Here is a 25008-nt window from a genome sequence, read left to right as displayed (position 1 = left end):
TAATTAAAAAAATTATTTTTAGAAATTTTTCTATAATAATTATATACCATACTTCAACGGAATTAATCATAAAAAAACATTCATCAACGGAATTAATCATAAAAAAGCGCTTTAAGCGCAACTTTTCCTTGTTTTTACCAAAGTTCTCAGACAGAACACGTTTATTGTCGGAGTTCTTATTACATAAGTTTGTTGCGCGGCGGAAGATATGTGAAGTGATAAATATTAATTAACTAACGAGACAGCATGTCTTATTAAGGAATCTTTATCTAAAATATTCAATTTTATACAAGTTTCTTCGCACAATCCGTCAATTAAAAGTATTTAATAATTAATTTAAATGTAAATGATACAAATTTAAATGTTACTGAGATATTTTGGCCTACTTTTTTATTGATTATGTATTGTACAAAGTAGTCATCTTCTTCTTACAGTGCCATACTCTATATAGAGCGTCGGCTACCTCTCGCATGTACTTGTGATGTGTGTCATCAGTGTTTCACAAGTACACGGGACCTACAGTTTATTGCCGAATCCGAACGGCACTATTTGAGAGGCTGTACAAGGCAAATATACTCAAGATGGCCTTCCTTGAGGTGTCGGCTCGTTGGTCGCTCTATTTAGACAAATAAATATTTTTATTTAAATAAATAAAGCGACCGTACTGGCTGGGGATCGAACCCAGTACCTTCCGCTCCGCAGATTGACACACTTACGCTGGAGCTACGGCCGGCCAAAAGTAGTCATAAAAGATAGTAAATGTTACATTCAAAAGACTGCAAAAAGTCGACTAGGTATTTCAAATGGAATCAGCAGAGAGTAGAGGGAGATGGTCGATTCACCATCCTCCTCCTCCTTCTCCTCAGGAGGAGGGAGTGACGTCATCAGCTAAGAATGGTTAAATTATTAGCGTATTTTAACCATTCTTAGCTGATGACGTCACTCCCTCCTCCTGAGGAGGAGAAGGAGGAGGAGGATGGTGAATCGGCCATTTCCCTCTACTGCAGAGTAAACTTTATGTTGCATTCATCTTAAACTCTGCAAACAGATATGCTCTTTGGGCAATTATGCAAAAGTTCCCAATAAATTTCTTATATATATATATATATATATATATATATATATATATATATATATATATACGGGATTTTTGATTAGACATTGGTTTGGTTTGAATGTTGGTTTGGTTGGTCATATTTGGTATATATAGGGACGATAATTGATAAGCTTTCTAAATTCCCCATGAGGGGTAACAAATTTATAGAAATTATATATACAGTTTTTCGCTAAACTTTTAAATGCAATACGTCTCCGAATATAAAGTGTCTAACTAGCCACCTACTTGTATAAGATTATAAGGGCTTCGCTCGTATTTGCCTCCGACAGTGTTGCCGCTTCTAACGCTCGCAGATGCAATGCAAAAAGACCGATTTGGCGACCTTCAGCTATTTTTAAATCTTTACTAGGCGATTCCTCGAAATCAACTCCACCCGTCTTTTCAAGACATTTTTATATATTTTTGATGTGATGCTCTGGGCTCTGATTATTTACATGATTAAATATTTTGTATTAGAGTTTGTTTTGTTAAATTGATCATGAATAGGTATGAAATTTTACATTAATTCCTTTTACATAAGATTCATAAAAAATAATCAAGTTATATAATTATTTAATTTCCTTGTAGACTCTAGCTACACAAGTGAAACAAGTAGTGTCGCGCATGGTTCTTTTCCGGATACAGATCTGGATTCAATAAAAAGTGACTGAGATGATTAGTTAGTTAAGGATCCTAATAATAATAAACGTCTTTTCTAATGCAAGACTTATGGGTTATTTATTATTGAAATACCTTTTAAATAACAGTATTTTAATATAATAATTGAACGTAACAGAATACAGAAATATTCGTATGGTACAATCAATGTCGGTCTATAGACTGCCCTCCCTATTCCTCAGCCAGTCTCTCTCCGAAATCCTAACATAAACAAAGTAATCTTAATGGGTCTACGACAAGGTCCCATGCACGTTGGCGTTGACGTAAGCGGAGCGCTGCATCGTTTGCGTTTTCTTACACTAATTAGAATTCTTCGCAAATATTCTGGATATTATATTACTTATGTTTCTTCCAACAGTCAAATACAAGACAATAAATCATTATGTGGCTTTGATAAAATGTATTGAAAAAGCATTGTAAATGCGTCGGTAAATGCATTTGTGAAGAAAATATATTTTGAATACTTTACTTCTTGATTGTTTACTATAACACAGATATTATAAAAAAAAACAGCAGTGGGATTCTGTAAGCTTCGTAGCAAGAAATTTTCTGTCTAGCCTATGCTATTTGTATATAGGGAAATTAAAATAACTTTTGTTGCACATCATAATACGACCACCAGCAAACTCCATAAGACGACGAATGGTGTCATTGATTACGTACAACGAAAGTTGTTCCAATTTCCTATACGATTGATGAGTCACTAGACAGGAAATATGTATACAGAATCGGTCCTCAGGAAGTACCTTTATAAAATGTCTGAAGGGTGGTACCTGTGGCTATTATGCTTATGATTAGTTTAGATTGTTAGAACGAAAGAGGATGATAAAATTTGCAGCAATTTTTCTTACACGTTTCATTGCCCTTTTGGTCTTTTATAGCAATACTATTGCATTATAATTTTTAAAACTTTTTTTTGATGCATATTTTATATCAATTAACCAAATTTCTTCAATTTTTTAACCTATTTTCTTCAAGTCTTCACTTTATATTATTATACCTAGTATATAATTTTTCTGAAAGAAAAGCAATTATTGCTATGATAGATTAATTAAACTAAATAATTATTTTGGCACTTAGGACACTACTTACTTCAAGTCTTCACTTCTTTATATTATACCTGATATATAATTTTTCTGAAAGAAAAGCAATTGCTATATTTCCAACATAAAACAATATGGGCAAAAAATTACATACACATTAAAAACAAACATATTTTGGAAATATTTTTGATATTATGTCTTCTAGATATTTGTTCTGAACCACTATTGCTGCCTGTCACAATTCTGCATCGCAATAGTTGTAAAGTACAGATCTTTAAAATTTTAAAGTTTCCATTTTCTACAAACCGGAAAATCTGTTAATTTGACTTATTATAACATTTTTTTTTTAAAATTCATTAATTCGAAAAACTCTTTATTTGATTCGAGGACATTTAGATTATTTTTTTCATTAAAATATAGTTTTGATCGTTCTATTCTAATAATAATAGCTGCCGTATATAGTGTTTAACGCCTTGGGAGTAGCAATGTACAGCTTGCTATACTAGAGCCGTTCGGTATACAAGGAAGGTAATGTGGCTAGCACTACGCTTCAACCGCCTATTATTACCTCAGGATTGTGAATCCCAAGTACTCATTTAAGGCTGAGTCGACCTAGGTACCCAAACTATTTTTATTTTAATAAAAATAGTCGGCTGATGAAATGCCGGGTGTGGGAATCGAACCCACACCTTGAGATTGTTAGACGAGAGCCTGTACCTCTACGCCACTGGGCACCTTATCGTTCTATTCTTTTACTACTAAATCGTGCTGTATTGTTTCACTCAGTTGCAAGATTATAAGTTTCATTTTTCAGTTGATCGAATTTCTAGGGTTGGAGTTCAAGACGGTTACAAATAGTTTCTCAGACGTTTGAAACCACATCTGAGAGATTTAAAATAGTACTTCCAAAAAATATTAAAAATTATTACTTCTCGTACGTATTTTAACGTTGTTGTAATAAATATATTTTCATCGACTTCAGTATTTTGTTTTCATTGGATGTTAATATGATATTTGTCAACGCTTTCTGTACATCGACGTACCTAGATCTTAAAGCTAACATAACAACGTGTCTGGATGACGAACGCGTAGGATTTAAACCTTATAATGTTCTTGATCTAAGTTTTGAACATCTCTTTGCAATTATCCCTCTTGTACTTGTACTCTGAACAAAATTTACATTAATTTGTTCCATAAAATCAAAAAAGTTGCTGATTTCAGAGACGCTTTGCGACTAAATTGAGCTTCTGAGCAGCACAAATATTTTATGTGGTAAGAAGTAAGGAAATGAACAATAATAAAGTGTCATAATCCAATTAGTAATGTTGAAGAGTAGAATAACGAGAAAATAAATATATCTGTACTGTATGTAGTTGTAGCAAATCTCTACTTTTTGGTTATAGTTTGTATTTTACAGTACACAAATAGGTCAATCTGAATTTTTAGGTATGCAATTCTCTACCATTGAACACCGGTAGTTACGTCACTGTTAAAATTTATGTAAATCCTCTACGTTCTATCAAAAACAAACTTTTAAGAAAATATAGTGCTTATTGTTTTTAATAATATTATCGGTTTTATATATTTTTTCTCGCTTTGGTTCTTACAAAAACCAAAACTTAATATCATGATGTAATCTATTTTAGAATGTTCCGGAGTAGATTTATAATGGTAATAGGATTATACTACTGCTATGTTATTATTAGTTAGAGATAATTTAATTAAAAGAAAGATAAATGTATCATTTGTATTAAATAATATGTACAGAGTGACTAGAATTAGATTTACGTAACTTTATACTTATACTTAATATATCAGGAAAAAAAATAAAAATATAATAGGTCCCTGAGATCCTAAGGAAACTGGTTAAGGTATATTTAGGCCAACCAATGTTGCATATTCATTTACCATATTTCTGATATTGGATCAAGGCACCAATTTTGAATCACGCTGTACATTATTTTACTATATAATTCAAAATTGGTCAGAGAATAGAAAGTTTATACTTAATAACTGTAGGTTAAAATAAATAAAAAACAAGTTTTTTTAAGTTTTCAATACTGAATAATTGCCTACCACATTCTATTAATATGCATCTGTAAATTGTTGGACACAAAAATATGTCGCCTCTGAGTAGTAAGTTAAGTATAATAATTATGAATAATGTTGATAGACCCTTAAGTCTTTAAACATTTAAGTTCCATTATTACATAGTATAATCTTCTCTGCATATGAGTGTATTATTTTTTTTTCAAATTATTATACTAAAGTTTCTTTATATAAAATTTGAAAATGCAGTATTACACAAATAAGCAAATAGGTAAATATCGAATTGAGTAGGTATATCTAAAATTGGTATTATATACATACGTATTTGCCTCCCAGCTATGTTGCCAGTTTTCCGGAGGCATAATATTGCAATTTTTGTATGGAGACCAGTCCGTACAACACACTGTCCTAGCGTATATGTGTATAAGATTGTAGCGCCACGTGGTGGAATTATGCGGAACTACGTTGTGTAACTGTGCGTGTGTAGACTACCAAAACGCCTCCAGGGTAAAATTGGTGACAATACACCTTAGGACCATTGAAACAACTTGCGACTGTTATACATGGGGATACGTATTAGACTCCGATTTTTCGAATTCGCCTCCGGTTTTGGAGGCCTATGAGTTTACAAGGTTTATATTTTGGAGGCGTATAAGTCAAAATGCAAATCTATATATATATATATATATATACGTTATATATATATATATATATATATATATATATATATATATATATATATATATATATATATATATATATATATATATATATATATATATATATATATATATATATATATATACGGGATTTTTGATTAGACATTGGTTGTCCATTAATGAAGCATACAGCTGCTGCTGCTTTCCCGTTCGCCTTCGCCAAACCTCTCTATCAAAAGCATCCAGTTCTTCCAGCTCTCTGGATGCCATCGCTTGCCTAATTGTGTTGTTCCACGACCTTCTTGGTCTACCTCGCTTTCTTCTTTGTGGAGGACTCCACTGAAACAGACGTTTCGGCCATCGATCTTCCGGCATTCTTAATAGATGGCCAAACCACATAAATTTCTTACAATATGTAAAAGCCTCCATAACAACAAGTCTAGAGTGTCACCATCATGGATCACTGAGCGATCCCTTCCTAAAAAATATAGGAGTTAGGCAGGGATGTGTCTTAGCGCCTCTCCTATTCAACATTTTAGGAGGTACAGCGTCGTTTTCTGAAATATCTGAGTTTAAGAACTGATGGGGTTTACCCGCAAATTGGCTGCTGTCACAGCTCTTTATTGCAGAAACATTCTCTAGATTCCTTGGAGGTTCGTCGGACAAATTCAGAGCTGAAATTTTTATACAAGTTATTACATAATGAAATTGATAGTCCGGATGTTCTCAGTCAAATCAATTTTCTGGTCCCACGTAGCTCTCGGTATAGCTTTACATTTTATGTGGCCTCCTCGCCCACAAATGTAAGTAAATATTCGCCATTGAAACGTATGTAGGATGCATATAATTTATATCAGTGTAATTTTGATATTTTCAGCTGCAGTTTGGTTTCGGTTGTGAGTTCAGTTTAGTGGTTTTTCTTGGTTTATATTGTTGTTGTTTTTGTTTCATTGATATGTATTTTTTCTCATTGATGTTATTTTTTGTTTAATTTAATTATTTTGTATTGAATTTTTTTTATGTGTAACCCACTCTGTAATTGGCGTAAGCTGTAGAGTGTTGTAGAATAAATAAATAAATAAATAAATAAATAAATAAACATATTGATGGCATCTATTATAGTGGACAGACATCTGCAGGAAAGAGGAATGGGCATTACATACAGATACGACGGTAGGCGGTCTGTTCAACATAAAAAGACTCAGGGCAAAAATACGTATACAATTCATCACAGAACTTCAATACGCTGATGATTGCGCTCTAGTTGCAAAAATGTTACAGCAATTAGAAGAAATGCTGAAAACATATACCTGGGCATATAAGGCTTTGAACACTGATTTACAAACTAAAACCATGTGTACTCTCCCGAAAAAGCATAACAATGCTATAAAAATCGGAGAAGAACTATTGGAATATGTGGCGGAATTCAATTACCTCGCCATCAGTTTGATTTCGAAAAAGGGCAATATCGACTCAAGTTCAGCTTAATTAGCAGCGCCTCAAGAGCATTCTGGAAATTAAAACAGTATTTTCTAAAATCATGACTTGAACACAAAAACGAAACTTGCAGTGTACCGAGCAATAATAATCCCCAAATTGTTATATGAAACCGAAACCTGGGTGCGGCGCCGTACCGTCGGCACATCATTGCATTAAACAAGTTGAAACCGAGACAACTTAGACAACTGTTAAGAATCAAATGGTACCACCCTGTCTCCAACGTGTAGGCCCTTGAAAAGCTAGGTATGAGAGCGCTGAAGTAATGATTACTAAATCTCGCTTGAGATGGGCTTACTGTTTATTTTTTCTGTAGATATTATATTTTTTGATGTTATGTCCGTTAACTTCTAATATGTAATTCTTAAATGCTTTTAGAGTGAATAGATATATTTATTTACTTAAAATTCTTTTTCTGCTTTTGTGAGGATCCTGAAATACACCAATAACGATATGAGATCTTGAATAAAATATTATATTATGACCGTGATAAAATCAAACTGCAAATAAACAAACTGTTTGTTTACATTTGTGTCTGTGTTTGTATGTGTTAGATCAAAACAAATCAACGTATATTGGTTAGTCTGTCTTATTGATAGGTCTATGACTTCAATTTACTTTATAGTTAACCCTTTATTATTTTTTTTCTTAGTATTAAAACCACAAGATATTAAATTATTAGCAGAACATTGTATCGACTCTTGAAACTAAATAGAGGAACGACCCCAGCTGCATCAAAACACCAATATCCGTTCGATGATAAAAGTTAAGTTAAACGACATTAGAAGATGTGAGGATTTGGACAGATAAACGTCTGAAAATCTGTAGCGTTGTTTTTCCAAGACAAGCGTTTGAAAAAATCTGAATCCCACTGCTCATTTATATCAGTGGCGGCTCGTGACCCATGTGACTGGGTAGGCGACAAAATTTTAGTTGCGTCTATTTGCCCCCCCCCCTAATTTACATAATACCCTAGCCCAGTTTGTAAATATCTCTGGGTTAAAAACATAGCTCAAACATATTTAGGACAAAACGGCAAAAATAACAACATTCAACGTAATGACATAATGATTGACATAATGTACAAGTATAGTTTTTATTAATCTATTTTATCTCTTATTTTTTTTATCTATTACTATGGAGTACATCATAGAATTTTATTTTATTTTTATTTATTTACGCAAACTTAAAAATTGTTAGTATTGAGAGAAAGATTAATTATGTTTTATATATTAAATTGATGAGTCGGTCTCTTGATAAAGAAAAGTTATTTATTATTATATCAGGAAAATCATCAGATTATTGAACAGCTGTGAAAAGATCTTTTTAGATTGAAAGTAAGGCAAGTGGCGATAAACGTTTATTTTTCATGGAATCTCTGCTATAAATTTTAATGCATTTCAAACATGAAAAATGTCTCTCAACCCAAGTACTTGTAAATGGTGTAGTAACAAACAAAACAAACAGTTTGAAAGCCTCTGAAAATATATTTCCAGGATTATTTTCCTTAAATTATATTATTCTCGAAATTATCATATATATTATTAATACCTGCAATTTATTCATTAATTTATGTTGGTCAGTAACATTTTTTGTTTGTTAAATCACTATTAAATGCGTTCGAAGTTGGAAATGTATCAATATAACAAGTTTGATAAATCAGATGTTAAATGCGTTGGAAATTTTTTATAGGATTCTTTAAATTTCGGATCCGCAAGAGATAAATAAAAATAATTGAGACATACGAGTACCTATCTGCAAACCTTATTTCTAAATGTATAACAATGTTATCTAATATTTCATAAAATAAAATTCGCAAAGATATTTGACTTAGCCGCTTTTATTAATTATTATATAATTTATTATTATATTTAATAATTTCGAACAAGGCCGAAAAATGTTTCCAATTTGCTTTAAACGTTTTTTGAATTTTCATATAAAAGTTTTAAATGCTACGTATAATGAATCATAAGAAATAATATCCCCTTAACGAAATGTGATATATCTCCTTATGAAATCGAAAGAATATCCCCTTAACATCTAACCGAGCCTCCACGACTTCATGCGAAGGCGACCGGAGATTTCGCCTAAGCCTCGCCTTAATATGATACAACTCCGACTTACGTCACGATGATTGACGTAAGTCGGAGTTGTTCTACCGCACGATGAGTTAGACAAAGAGAGAAGACTGCCGTACGTCGTGCATCGACTCTGATAGTAAGCGATGCAGAAATCGCCGAACAAAGGCACTCCAACGATCAAAATTATTCTGTTTTCTAACGCAGCGGCACAGTCAGCGGTCAGCGTACGCCAGCAGTAGTGAATATGTTAATATACAAGACCACAAATATTAAAATAATATTGATTATTAAAACACACTTCCGTGTATTAAGAGTATTTTTATGTATTGACAACATTAATAGTAACTAATGTAATGTAATAAATCGCTAAAACTCTGCCAAAATCTTAGGGTAGGCGCCGCCTACCTTGCCTAACCTGACGAGCCGCCACTGATTTATATATTCAGAATTTGTTACTGACATAAAAAAAACTTATGCTTGAAAATACTAAGTACCTACTTTATAATTTATTGAAATTTATTTTGCGAATTGTACAAAACTAGCAAATTGTAATTCTACGTTATTAATTTCTTCGTTTAGTATTTATAAAAATAAATACTATATTATTAATAAACAGTATAAACTGATGTTCTAATGATTTCAGTCATATATTTAACACCCAAAATACGAAATCAGAAATGAGTTCAGGCAATCAAACGCTGCAGTTATCGTTAACTTCTTAATGGGCATTTAAGAGAAATTCATTGCTCGTAGGAATATCTATTTGTCTCACTTCCTCTCATTGCTGTTACCTTGATGGATTGGCGTACATCATTAGCTGGGTTTTCCTAATTTTCCGTAAAACGAACAACACGGAAACGTTATGAGAGGAAATTAAGGGGTATTATTCTTTTCTCGCGAGTCATCTTAAAATAAACTGTTCATAAATCAGTTAAAATTCTATTCGGTGAAACAAAGACAATATATATTGCTATACAAACCACTCTCTAGAATTCTGTTTAGTTATTTATTATGTTATAACGGGCATTTTCTGTGTCTCCTTTACTACAGTTTAGCCGTAATTTTTGTTATAAAAAACTGTGCTATTTGTCTTCCTTTAAGTATTAGATTTTAACGGAAAAATAAATAACTTTATTTTTCTGTTGTAAAGAAAACAAGGTTTTAAATTTTCTCATAATTTTGGGATTAACTGAAATGAACTATGAATGAATCTAATAATTAAGAGAATAATCTCCTTTCCGATAAATGTCACCTTTTCTTCTCTGCATAATGGTATAGTTAATTTTCAATCCGACGTTTTGGATTCGAGGCACCGTCATCAGCTTACCGAATTTAATTACGGACCTGGATTTTTGTACTTCACTACTCAATTCCTTCTGGAACAACAATATTTTTATACAAGAGTTATATCATAACATCTTATATTTTTCAGAAAATTAACATTCTTTGAAGAATTTTAAAACGACCTAATCTGAAGACCACTGACAAAGTTATTAAGTTAAGTACAGGGTGGGCCAAATTGGATACTTTTAAAGGCAAACTCTCTTTTGTAAAGGAGATAGACAAAAACTAGTATCGGTGTCTGGAGCTCAATTTTCATCAAAAACATAATGGTAAAACCCGCACGTCTAGAGGTTCAGAGCTATACGGCGTTTTTCGAAAATGTGCATTTTTAACAAATCACTGTAACTTTCTAATTATGGAAAATTTTCTTATTTTATGAAAACATTTTCAAAGAACCTTTTTACGTAGAATTTAACGGTTTAAGTATAATTTTTAAAAATAAATAATTTAACAGTTATCAACAGAAAAATTGATTTTTCATATGGGACAACCTTTGTATTTTTAATTCATTCAAAATAACTGCGAATATTAACAAAAAAACAATGTGTCTGTTGTTAACTTTTAAATTATTAATTAAAGAAATATATACTTATTAAATTCTACGTAAAAGGTGCTTTGAAAATGTTTTCATAAAAACACAAAGTTTTCTATAGCAAAAATTTACAGCGATTTGTTAGAAATGCATATTTTTGAAAACACTAACCGTAACTCTGAAACGGTAACAGATATCAACATGCAGTTTACCATCATGTTTTTGATAAAAAATGAGCTCCAGGCTCCAGACACCGATATTAGTTTTCGTCTATCTTCTTTAGATAAGGGTTTTTTCCTTTAAAAATGTCTAATTTTACCCACCCTGTACAGTTTATGGCTCCACAGATAGAGATAAAAAAGCACTTTTTTCGACTCCAAGTTTGTTAAAATCGTTTAGTAAATTTATTGTTCATCTAAAAAAGAGGGTCCATCATTTAAAACTGAAAATTGTCGAAATTCTCTCACCACTTTATTTTTATAAGACAAAAATGATCAAAAAAGGGCATAATTGGTTGAAGAATACAGTCCTTATATTTTTAATTATTATAATATTCTCCAATTAAAGAAATTTAAGAAAAAATTGGTATTTTCAAATTTTTGTTGTGGTTATGCCCCCTAGCGCTCAGCTTTCGAACTGAAAAATATTTTATAGCGATTGCTCTTGACCTTTTTATTCAGAGCTCTTAACTGATACTATACTATCTAAAAAAATCGAAAATCGTCTGTCGAAATCTTACCTGAGAAAAAAAACAGAGATAAATACTATCTCTGTTTTTTTTCTCAGGTAAGATTTCGACAGACGATGACAGAAGAAATGCAGATGACGTCCCATACCAATCTATTTATTTTACTAAAAAAAGTTTCTAATATTTTTTAAGTTAACTATGGATGGATAAATATAAATCCGTCATGCGACGTCTCTTGTTTTTAACCAGTTTTATTGCTTTGTTTTAAAAATGACAGATCATATTTCAATTTTATTGGTTTGACGGAACGATGAACGACAAACGGACGCCAATGCGTATGAACCAGACCCTAGACACTCAATGGTAATTTTATGGAACTACAAATTTAGTTTCTTCCGCATCGCCAGACGGCGCAAAAGACATTAAAGTACAGGTTTCTAATTTATATATGAAGATGACATGACAGCCTCCATTTACTATCATCTATGGTCTAGTTTTCGTCTAGTTGTCAAAATGTTGGTGATCCGTCAAGTATTTTTAAATCAAATAATAATTATTAATTCAGATATTCCTGATTTGCCGGAAAGTTCGGTGATTCGTGTTTTTATTAGTTTGTGCATTTTGATATTTACAGTCGATCATCATTTTCGTGTGAGATACACTTTTTTTAGTAAAGACATTTTAGACATCTTAGGTTAATAATACATTTATTTACGAAATAAAAAAAAATGTTTAGTCATAAATAAGTAAGTAAAATACATAGTTGGTAATATAGTATTTTTAGTAACAGTTAATTAGTAGTCTGTATAATATTTTTACTATATTATAATTTATTTGTTAAATCAAAAAATAGGCGCTATGTGCTCTATCGTTGGTGTTTAAAATGTATGTATTCATAATTTTATTTTTAGTTTTGAATATGTTACACGTCTAATGATCTAATAAAACGTAAAATATAGTAAACAAGTCTATATTTATTATTTTATATTTTACAGGAATAATCTTGCGCTTCAAGAACGTTACCGTTTTAGTTAACGTTAATAAATAACGGAACGCTAAAATTATATTATGCCAAAACTCTCCATTACTTTCTTCCGGATCACCAGGTGGCTCTAAACGACGGACCTATTTGTTTTATATCAGTGTCCAATCTATCTCTAGTACGTGACATTGGTCTATGGTATGAACTCGCCTTTAGATTTTTGACGCTTGTCAAAGTCTTGCCAAATTATAGGTTATAATTTTGTGTCAAATGCCCTGCGTTTTGGAAGATGATGCATTTTGTGTCGTGTTATTACGTGTGTTTTGTGTCTTTTGAAGTCAAGTGGATGAAAAATCGAGTGAAAATTAACTGTAGATCTAGAGCACAGTTTATGGTTAATACTCGCTGCCCAGGCAGAAAGTTTTATACACCAATAAAGTTACAAGTTACCATCAATAAAGTTTGTATACCATCTCGTCGTAGATAAGTGCATCTGGAATATGGTAGGACCATACTAAACACATACTAAAAACTGGAGTAGTAGTAAATAATGGATTTTAGTACTGCAGAAAAATAATGTAAAAAGGTAATGGTTTAAAAAAATTCAGATTAAAGTTGAACCTTTCAGATTCAAGATTAAAGTTCAACCAAAAATCAACCTTTAAGGTATAAAATTTGGTAAGTGTTATTATTAATAAAATAGTTTGTTTTATTTATGTTGTTTGATTTATTTCTGTGGAATATTACAAATTTGTATTTGTACACAAAATTGTAAAATAAAATGAGGAAAGTTTCTTCAAGCTTGAAAGTAAGAAATAGTTCCTTTTTATATTTTTTTGGTATGTGGTGTTTTGTTCTTGTTTGTTTTGTATTAACATACCGTTTTTTAAATAAAATAACTCGATTACATTTTTTAAGTTTTATACAGTTTTTTTCACAATATTTTGAAGTATAGTCTGTCCAACGAGAAGATCCTTGACAGTGATAGATGTGTCTGTCATTTTAATTTCAAACTAGTTTATTTTATTTTACAAAGAAATAAGTTGGTACAACTGGAACGCATAGCAGGAAATATTTAAAATTTGATTGACAAGATGACAAGTGATTACTTCAAAATATTGTGAAAAAAACTGTATAAAACTGAAAAAATGTAATCGAGTTATTTTATTTAATAAAAACGGTATGTGTTAATACAAAACAAACAAGAACAAGACACTACATACCAAAAAAGTATAAAAAAGAACTATTATTTACTTTCAAGCTTTATGAAACTACCCGCATTTATGATTATATTTATCAATATAACTTATGTACAAATACAAATTTGTAATATTCCACAGGAATAAATAAAACAACATAGGTAAATAAAACAAACTATTTTAAACTTTTTAAACACCTACCAAATTTTATACCTTAAAGGTTGATTAATTAACTTTAATCTTAATTTTCTTAAACCAGTACCTTTTGACATTATTTTTCTGCAGTACTAAAATCCATTATTTACCTATCGTGTGATGTCGATATTTTACAGCTACTCCAGTTTTTAGTATGTGTTTAGTTTGAAACTTCTACCATATACGAGATGCACTTATCTACGACGAAATGGTATACAAACTTTATAGATGGCAACTTCATTGGTGTATAAGACTTTCTGCCTGGGCAGCGAGTATTAACCATAAACTGTGCTCTGGGTCTACAGTTAATTTTCACTCGATTTTTCCTCCACTTGACTTCAAAAGACACAAAACACACGTAATAATACGAATCAAAATGCATCATCTTCCAAAACGCAGGGTATTTAACAAAAGTTGACACAAAATTATAACCTATAATTTGGCAAGACTTTGACAAGATGACAAGCGTCAAAAATGACAAAAATCTAAAGGCGAGTTCATACGCATCGGCGTCCGTTTGTCGTTCATCGTTCCGTGAAACCAATAAAATTGATATACGATCTGTCATTTTTTAAATAAACCAATAAAACTGGTTAAAAACAACAAGACACGACGCATGACGGATTTATATTTAAACCCATCCATAGATAACTTAAAAATGATTAGAAACTTTTTTTAGTAAAATAAATAGATTGGTATGGGACGTCATCTGCTTTTCTTCTGTCATCGTCTGTCGAAATCTTACCTGAGAAAAAAAACAGAGTATAATCACTTGTCAGTCAAATTTTAAATATTTCCTGTTATGCGTTCCAGTTGTACCAACTTATTTCGTTGTAAAATAAAATAAACTACTTTGAAATTAAAATAACAGACACATCTATCACTGTCAAGGATCTTCTCGTTGGACAGACTATATTATAGTTTGTCCAACGACAAAATCCTTGATAGTGATAGATGTGTCTGTCATTTTAATTTCAAACGATTACTTCAAAATATTATGAAATAAATATAATTTTAAAAAAATAGGGTATGTGTTACAAAACAAACAAAGATGTGTGTAAAACAAAAAACCACATACAAAAAATCTATAAAAAAGAACTATTTCTTACTTTCAAACTTCCAGAGAGATAGGTTAGGTTAGGTTATAGAGAGAGATAGGATTAAAACCAATATCTTTTGACCTACAGAACTAAAACCTATTACTATTATTTACCTATTGTGTGATGTCTTTATTTTACAACTATTCCAGTTTTTAGTACTATATACGAGATGGTATACAAACTTTATTGGTAGCTTTTACAACTCTCCACCTTACTTCCCCTGTTTTTCCTCCGCACTGAACTTTAAAAAGCACAAAACACGCGTAATAACTCAAACCAAAATGCAAAAACAAGATCGCAAATATTTCTCATTCCAAACCAAACCAAACACTAGTTATTTGCATGTTATTTGACATAATTTGACACAAATAATAACAGTTAATTTGACGACAAAATTTTGACAAGTCTCGAAAAAAAAACAGAAAAAGTTGAACAATAATTCTAAAGAAGCTAAACTAATATAATCCAAGCAATACACAAATCCATTATGTAATATTGAAACTTTTACACAAAGCGTCCTATATAGCAATCTTCTATTCTAATCAAGAATTTAAATAGTTTTTGACTGTAACAAGTTCAAATTTTATATTAAACGTCTTCAATACTTATAAACTATCTATAATTGCTTTGGAATCTTATCGAATAAGTTTAATTCTCAATTGTATTTCAAGACTTAAACTATGCGTTTCTAATAGCCGTCAAAGTCTCACAAGTGGATATCTCCAACCCCAATCACCCGCATAACATCAGGTAGTTTTCCAAGAACAATAGCTTTGACAAACTTATATTTAATCATTTAAATTATTCCTTTATAGCTTTGATCTAAATTTAAATCTATTAATTGTTTTTAACTTTTAGTAAATTTTGTCAAACATTGATATTTTTTGTGTTCTAAGATTGATATAAGACATTACCTGTAATAGTTGTAATCTGTTGAATTTATTGGATATCTATATTCGATACTAATTAAACTTTTAGTTACGTAATTGAGGACGCGACTTTAAATTAATTGTAGCCAACCACGCCGGGTTGACTAACTAGAATTTAAATTTTCCGCTGGGGATTCAGGGGGTAGCTCTGCTGTAAAAATGTCAAGTTGTCACATTTATTTATATATTTCCTGACATTGTCATTCGTTTTGACATTTGACACCTTAGTTTTTGGTTTAAATGAATTATTGTGTTGTGATAATTTAAGTGATAATTTAAGCTTTATTATATTTACTAGCAGACCTTGCAGTCAAACATTGTTCTTTTTTGAACCTCTTTTAGTGCGAAGATACAGTACAAGACAACGAAGATTTAGTACAAGATAGCTTAATAGCCGGAAAAAAACTCATCGCAACATTATTAGAATATTTTGAACGGGAAAGTGGTAGTTATGGCCCTTTATTACTTAAGTACTGTTAAGAAGGTGAGTTTTGTTGATGTAAATAATAACTCTTTATATATTTATAATTTATTTATTTTTGTTTCTTAAAATATTGTGATTAAAAGAAAATATGTGACGGTCAACGCTGTGCCGGTCAAACTTAATCACGTGACTAAAAGTTTATTTGATATAAACTATACGTCATGATATAAAATAATTCACGATCAACTGTCACTTTGACAGTCAAGACTGTCAGCAATCTAGTGAAGTGCAACAAACTAAAATATTATATTTACTTTATTAGATCACATATAACTCTTTTTTCCATAGCAACTGTTAAAATTGCCTTATATCTATCAAAAATAGTAGATAAAACAGTACTGTAACCGCAAGGGTAGATTAAATGATACTTTAACAGGGAGGATAGGTTAAACATTTTATTTCGTCTCGCACGTTTTTTAATTGGTTCCATTTTTGAAAATTTTTGTATTCCTTTTCATAAGTTATTCGGAATTTAAATGGAAGTAGTTTAGATATGGCGTTTGTCGTCTCAGCCTGAATATCTGTTGGTAATTTACTTATTTCGTTTTGAGCCATTTCTGGCTCCAATTCAATCAGCAATCAACACGAAAGAGAATTACAAAATATTGACTCAAAACTGACAGCTTTATTTATTTGTCAAATTACATAGAAACCAACGCCAACCCAGCTACTCGTAAGCTTTCTACTCGTAATAAATTCCTTGAAATAATGATTTCTGAATATTTTTTAAAACGTAACTCGCTACCAAACCAAAAAAATATTGTTTTATACACGACGATAAAATTGCATTATCGCCTCCCGAAATTAATACACTCGCGATTTCATCGCTCGTGAATTACTCTTTTCGGTCGACAATAAAATACCCTTTTATTGTCTTGTATAAAAAAGAACTATTTTAGTCTCTATTAAACTGATTTAAGTAGTTTATATGTAACTTTATCAACTCTATCATCTCTTCAGCTCATTAATTAATCAGCTACTTATTAATATCCCTCAAAACCTGTGATCAACCAGCCATAATTACCTAATAAATCACCTAACTTACCGATAGCAGTCAGGATGCCACAGAACCGCGTGAAATACACCAGGCAGTCGAAGGCCCTGTCGCAAAAACCCTCGCAGGACCTGGAATTCCTTGAGGAGGGAGCGTTACGCGACGAAACGCTGCCATCGACGCCAATGCCGACGAGGTTGGGTCCGAAAGTGGGAAACATCGCCCGGAGATCGGTCTCAGGCAATTAGTTTTCTCGGTGAGCGAAGGAACTTTTTTACTTTGCCCATCTGGCTGCAAGTTTGCCCAGACAGTAATTAAAGTTTCCAACAACTAACGGTTGCTTCTTTTGTTCCGAAAGTGCCAGATTTTCGAGGAACTAGAAAACACTGCACTACATGCAACGCGCCGCACTGTGAATTACGCGGCTCGCACGACGACTGCTTTTCTGTAACAAAAAGAAAATATATATAAATTAAACCTTAAATAACAATTACTACCGTATGATAAAAAAACGCTGGCAAAGACTACTGGGCAATGACAATCGATAACGATTTTGGCGAGGTCAATCTCTAGACGTCATTTACTAAAGATTGATATAAAACTCCAATTCAGTCACAAATTAACACTAATTATTTAAAGACTTAAAAAAATAGAACGTTTCCAGACACACACATTTATTTCCAAAAATAATATTTTTTTCTCGAATTTTAAAAGAGACCATTTAAAAATAATTTTTACTCAATATGAAAATAAATTACAACCTAAGAAGGTTGTAATTTATTTTAAGAAATGGGCAGTAAGTGCCACTAAAGAATAAAGAAGAATACAGGTCAAGTAAATGACATCTAGGACATGATCTCGCCAAAATTATCATTGATTGTTATTCCCCAGCCGCCTTAGAGGCCGTTTTTTTTTGGATCGTGTGGTATTTTAATATTATATCGAAAACCGTTAAATTAAATTCTGTATTAAAAAAATTACTAGTTTTGGATACCAAATAGCAGTGACAGCAAAATAAAACACTAATTCACCACAATACACCATCACTTTCACACATTCACTTTTGCACTGGACGCGCGTTTTGCTAACAGATTATTAAAACTCAGTGTTGAACATCTGCTGAGTTTTAATCATCTGCTGCTGATGCTAATGTGGATAGCGAATGGGGCGTCCAGTGCAAAACTAAAAGTGTTTTGGTGTATTGTGGTGAATTAGTGCTTTCTTTTGCTGTTGTAACGCCAAAGGTTTCAACCCCCAACTGTAACAGACATATAGTCATATAGTCTTATGTTTGATAGACTGTATCATTAAAACTATTTATGACCAAACTAGCTTTCTGGATAGTTATGGTAAAACAAATTCTCATGTAGTTGTCCATAAAATATATTTATCTATCATCTTTCAAATACTGCTTGATCATAGAACTTTACGATTACACTGTGTATACATCTCAATAAAATTAAGCATAAAATTAATATTAAGCTACCGGCGCACAGTACTTCGTCCCATGGACAAAAATCGAAAAAAAAGTTAAAATTTACTAATATCTGATAATGTAATTTTATACTTATAGCAATGTTCAACCATCCTGTATATTATTTTTCATAAACAGCGATTTTTGTTAGCAAATATTTTCACTAAAAATAAATTTTCCGATCATTATCTTATCAGTGAAAAGAATAACATTCATAGTAGTTCTGTATATTATGGAGCTAAACGGTACGTACTTAATTGAAAGCCACTATGGATATTGTTAAACACAAGGTATGTACTTTAAATTTATTTCTAAACAAGTTCGTGATTGTTTAGTTTTTATTTATTTTTTAAGATGATTTCTAAATGGGTATAAAAATTTTACGTTTTCAAACTTCAAAAAGGCATTTAAAAAAACATATCAAAACATATCGTATTTATTGAATATTTTTGTTGTCATATTCATACACTTTTAATTTTTGTATAGTTCACCTCCGTCTGCTTGCGACGAAGTTTATTTTATAATACTTTTCAGATGGAGTAAAATTGATAAGCAATGCCGATCTGGTTAATACTTGGCTTGATCATAAGGACAAGAACTCAAAATTATTTGTATTTCAAATAATATGCTCTTTATTAGATATTGATGAACCTTCCAGTCAAATGAGACACCACTTGTGCCTGAAAAAACCCACTATGTTGGAACGAAACGTCGCATAAAAAAGTTTCCATCTTTCAATTTATTATAAAACCTCATACCCAAGAAAAGGAAAAAATCATATATGGATATGGTCTATTAAAGAGGTAACTATTAACATCCAAACCCCTCATACCAACAAAAAGAACAGTAACAACGCGAAAAAGTAACATATTAGAAAATAATGTACAGAAATATCTTATATGTGAGGATAGTAAATATCTTATATGTGAGGTGTAGTAGGATCTACCTGTGATATGGATACTATAAATTTGGAAGCTTCTGTCAGCAGTGATTCTTCTGAATCAGAGTAGTTACGATCTATGCATTTTGTTGTCCTAAAGTACATTTATAGTAGGTATCTTAAGTTTTTTTTTAATTAAATATAACATTAATGTTTCTTTTTCATTAAAGAAAAAGCATTTTTATCTTATATTAGGCTTATATTGTAGGAATCATGTTCTAATGTTTTTTTTTTAATTAAATATAACATTAATGTTTCTTTTTCATTAAAGAAAAAGCATTTTTATCTTATATTAGGCTTATATTGTAGGAATCATGTTCTAATGTTATTTCAATTCTTTTTATTACAGGGATTTATTTAATACTTACACCGTTTTCATACTATAAATTATTATTTCCTTAGGTGGAACACAGCTCCAACATTTTTATTATTTATAAGATTTTTTTTCATAAACGTGGGACTAAGAACATCATCATTTAGTACAATGAGAGTACTCATCATTTGTGTCAAATAAACCTAGTTTGAATACATTGCCTACAATAAAAGAGTAGTTTTGCATTTTTGTCCTCTAGAACCATATGTTCGAAGCACTGTGCGGCGGCGCCCAGTTGGCTTGGAAATTATGAACGAATGCATTCCCCCATATAATTTTCCATACAAAATGACAGCGATCTTCATAATGTTCTTTTTTTAACTTTCTTCGAATCTAAAATAAACTAGTCAAAACGAATTAGGGATCACTTTGATAAATTTCGTTTAAACAAAGAAAATATATTTATTTAAACATATAAACTTAGCAATATGTTCCTTAGGAATTAAGTTTGAATATACTCATAGTACATTCAAACAAATAGTAGTGATATACTTCGTACCCTACGATGATTAGCAGTTAAATGCGGCACATCAGCTGCTCGCCTTGACCGAATGTTAACTTCATGCAGCCTATTTCTTATAGTCTGAGTTGAAATTCGAATTCCTTTGGTGATTGTAAAAAGATTTTGTAGGTTTCTTACGGTAAGTGTTCTTTCAGGAAGAGTGGCTTGAACAAGATACCGATCTTCCCGCCTCGTTATCCGCCTTGGGCGCGATTCTTACTGTACCGTCCCGCCACCGTCAGGTGTGTCGAGCCACCGCGCCGCGCCGGCTAGCTACCGGCCACCACGGTAAGTATTCTTAAATGGCTAACAATGAATATATTCACACTACCCGTAACGTCGCGTGAATAGACGTTGCCACGACGGGACGGCGACGTTACGGATAGTGTGAATATGTTCATTGTTGTCCATTGTTGTCCAATTTACCGTGGTGGCCAGCAGCTAGCGGCGGCGGCTCGACGTAACGGTGGCGGGACGATATAGTAGGAATCGCGCCTTACTCGTTGAGGATATGGTCTGCGGACAACAAAACCATATTCTCTGTGTCGATTCCACAGTCTGAAAATGACCGATTGTGTAACATGGAAAACCTGGGACACGTATCGTTGCGACCGACCGTCATGCAATAACGTTTTCGAGTGCGTCTTTATTGTTATTTTTTTATGACGGGAAATAATTTCGTTTTTTGCATCAATTATGCAACATGTGGATTATATGCATGAAAATAAACTAAATTGTTCTGATGATATGCTGCATGCGGAAATCGGTCTATAAATATAGTAAATACAGATACACATATATATATGACCACTAATTCGTTTTGATTAGTTAATATAATATCGCATCACTTTAACAACATTATTCAATAAATAATTATCAAAATCACTTCAATTATTAATAAATACCGTATGAATGAAAATAAAATGGTTGGGTTTTCAATAATCGATGACATTCACCATCGACCGTCATTTCTAATGCAAATAGAAGCGATTTTTTGGATCATTATAGTATTTCGGAAATTATCATACCAAGAACTAAATAAAAAAATAATATAATCCACTGGTCGTTTAAGCATGAATTCGAATTAATAAGTATTTTCAAAGTCACTTAAAATTACCAATACTCTCTGATAAGTGAAATAATGGACACTGTATATTAACAGATTAACTGTCTATTAAAGCTTCCCCTTTTGATGGTGTAATAAATAGTTATTTAGTAAGCATTATTACATAGGAAGCATCCATCCAAGATGCCAATTAAGATTAGCTAAATACAATCTGGTGAATATAGCTGTATCGGATAGCTTAATATAATGCCTTGTAGACAGTTGATATTATTAATTCGTAATTTATACTATAATAAATGAATAAATATTATTAATTTATATTACCGATTATAAACAATAATAAATATAAAGCTAATTTATTTTCCCTTGCCTATTTATTAGACAGGATTAGTCGTTAATAAGTGTAACAACATTTTTAGGGGTTACGACGAAATATTTTTAAGCGACGTCAGAAACACGTCTATGAGATTTTTTCGCATTTTTTTTAATTAGGCATTTAAAAAAACGATTTTTCTTAAATTTTTAAAACCATAATGTTTTGATAATATGGCAACATAGGTTAGTAGTAGTTTAAATTTACAAGAAAGGAAAAAATCCAGTAGTTTTTAAAATTTAATCAAATATATATTTTTTTTAATTTACAAAGTAAAATAATTCGGTTATTTTGGACTTTTTGAAAAACGGTAAACAAAAATATATTTCTTTTATCAACATCTACCAGCCCTGAAAATATTTGCACTTATTTAAGACTCACTCTGTATAATATATAGAATACATAAAGTGACAACAAAATCGTTATACACATCGCCATTTTATTATTTCTTCTTATAGGATAAATTTGAAATTGGGTACAATATTTGCATACTTAGTTCACGAGAGCTCACGTTTCTCAAAAAGCTATTAAATATACAGGGTGTAAAAGCTTTGGTCTCCATAAAAGCCATCTCACGTAGCGGGTACTCATGGAAAAATTTGATTTTGAATTAAAGAAGAAAAAGAAAAAGAAAAAGAAAAAAAAGAAAAAAGAGAAAAAGAAAAAGAACTTTAAAGATACATAGACCATCATTTAATGAATTTAATCACAGAGCTTCACATAGTTAGCCATTACCAAAAAGGCAGAATCTAGCTTACTAAAAAGCTCTCAAAGTAAAGTCGAAAGCACCCAGTAAGCTGAAAAGAATCGACACAAAGCTGCTATTTAAGCAGCACCCTTCTTGAATTTCAAATGCGAATTTGTCTTACACTTTTCTACGTTTTCAGGAAATTGCGAGTAGATGTTAATAGTAATTTGTTTGTCGTGTCCTCGGTCGTGTCTTTTATATTAAGTTTATAGAACTAGCTAAAATACCGTATAATCGAAAATAAACACCGTCAATATCAACGTAGGAAAGTTTCTATTTCTTTTTTCTAATAAATAAATAATTTTTAATTTTTCAAACTTATCACTCTATAAAAACAAAAGAAAAAAAATTGTCCACCAGTTGTTTTTTTTGGGAGAAAATGTTTCACGAATTTCTCACAAGTATTAATTGAACTTTTACTAGCTACCCCTCGGCTTACTTCGTATCAACCTAACCTAACCTAATGCGCAAATTCGTGACAAGGCTGATTTTATTTCCCCTAACGTCTCAAATGCCGTACGGTGGAACCTCTACTCGTTCTGCGGCCAACGCATAAAACACTCATTTTCTCTAATTCGGCTAGCGAAGGCATATCGAAGGAGGTGTGGAACTGAAAGCGACAGTGTTGCCATATTAAAATGTGTAATATCTATAATACGTTTTTTTTTGACGAAAATATATATGGATGAAAATTCATGATGGCGTTTATGTATTGAAAATTTATTCGCGTTAAATATAGAATAAACAACAAAAATAAAAATTATTTTATAGGTACTGAATATTTAGTATGATCAAAAAAAGTTTCGTTTCTGATCTTTTAGTTGGCTTGGAAATGACTATTGACATCTACCATAATACATATTTTACATATGAAATAACAGCAATCTTCATTTTGAAGCTAACTCTGACGCCGTTCTTTGTTTAATCATATAATATTGTATTAAATTTTTTAATAATAGAAAATCCTTATTATTGACTTACTGAACCCAAAATCCGTAAATCTACAAATTGATCCGTAGTTCTGGCAACGCTGTCTCCGGCAACCACCCACCCTGTCTACTGAAAGCAGAACTACGGTATAGTATTCTCTATCCGTTGCGCTGTAAACGACTATCAGCGCGCAGCGGCGCAGAGCTAAACTAAATCTCCAACAGGTTGACGGTCTGTTCCCAGAAGGTCTGTTCCCAGAAGAATCCCTGACTAGTCAGCACGTTTCTCATTGGTTAAAATGCGTAGAAACCTGATTGTTAGTCAGGTTTCTACGCAATTCAACCAATAAGAAACGCGCTGACTAGTCAGAAATTCTTCTGGGAACAGGGCCATCGTCAGCTACATCTCGGACAGGTTTTCACATACACATTCTCTAGATATTTCCATATCCAGAAAAATGTCTATAGTGGCCACAGATTTGCAGTAGAGATTAATTAATACAATTAAGCTATACTTAAAATAATTATATTTTATACTATATTATTATTTTGGCATACCGGGTGTTGCATCGTCGGACGGGACATAGGAAATCCCATATATATTTTAATAGGGTCTCCTGATAAGGTCTCCTGATATTTCGCCAAATGATTTCTTTTCCTGGAGCCATTTAAAAAACAGGATATACAAGGATAAAAAATACCCAAATCTAGACGAGTTAAAAAATGCTATTTCTGCCGAATGCATAGAATTTCAGTTTACCAACTAGCGAATGTAAGAAGAGAATTTTATGATCGCCTGGGTTAGCCTTGTCTAGCAGTCGATGGAGGCATATTTGAATATCTTCTTAAATCCTAAATTTCTAACAATTTAATAGTACCTAAATTAATAAGTTATTGAATATTGAATATTTATCTATAAGTTTTTAATATATATTTGAAAGAAATCGGCGATAACTCGTAAACGGGCTAATCAAAAGTATCTAAAGTTATTCTTTTGAATGTGGGTTTTAGTGCTCTTCAAACAACCTAAATAGAATTATTCTCTAAAATAAT

At 31.6% G+C, this 25008-nt stretch overlaps 1 protein-coding gene across 1 annotated transcript in view; it reads right to left on the bottom strand.

The window, feature by feature from the left end:
- The window catches only part of LOC115880113, an 870630-nt gene that overhangs the window by 785537 nt on the left and 60085 nt on the right, over positions 1-25008 (bottom strand). The window contains exon 2 of the mRNA XM_030897242.1: positions 17602-17995. Within this exon, the coding sequence (XP_030753102.1) occupies positions 17602-17770 (169 nt within the window). The 5' untranslated portion in view covers positions 17771-17995. The remainder of the gene's footprint in view (positions 1-17601; positions 17996-25008) is intronic.

This window comes from Sitophilus oryzae, unplaced genomic scaffold (genome assembly GCF_002938485.1).
Source record: "Sitophilus oryzae breed Bouriz unplaced genomic scaffold, Soryzae_2.0 scaffold_1614_pilon_pilon, whole genome shotgun sequence".
In the NCBI taxonomy this organism is placed as follows: domain Eukaryota; kingdom Metazoa; phylum Arthropoda; class Insecta; order Coleoptera; family Curculionidae; genus Sitophilus; species Sitophilus oryzae.
The sequence above is the reverse complement of the archived record's forward strand: the minus strand, read 5'-3'. Positions and strand labels throughout refer to the sequence as shown.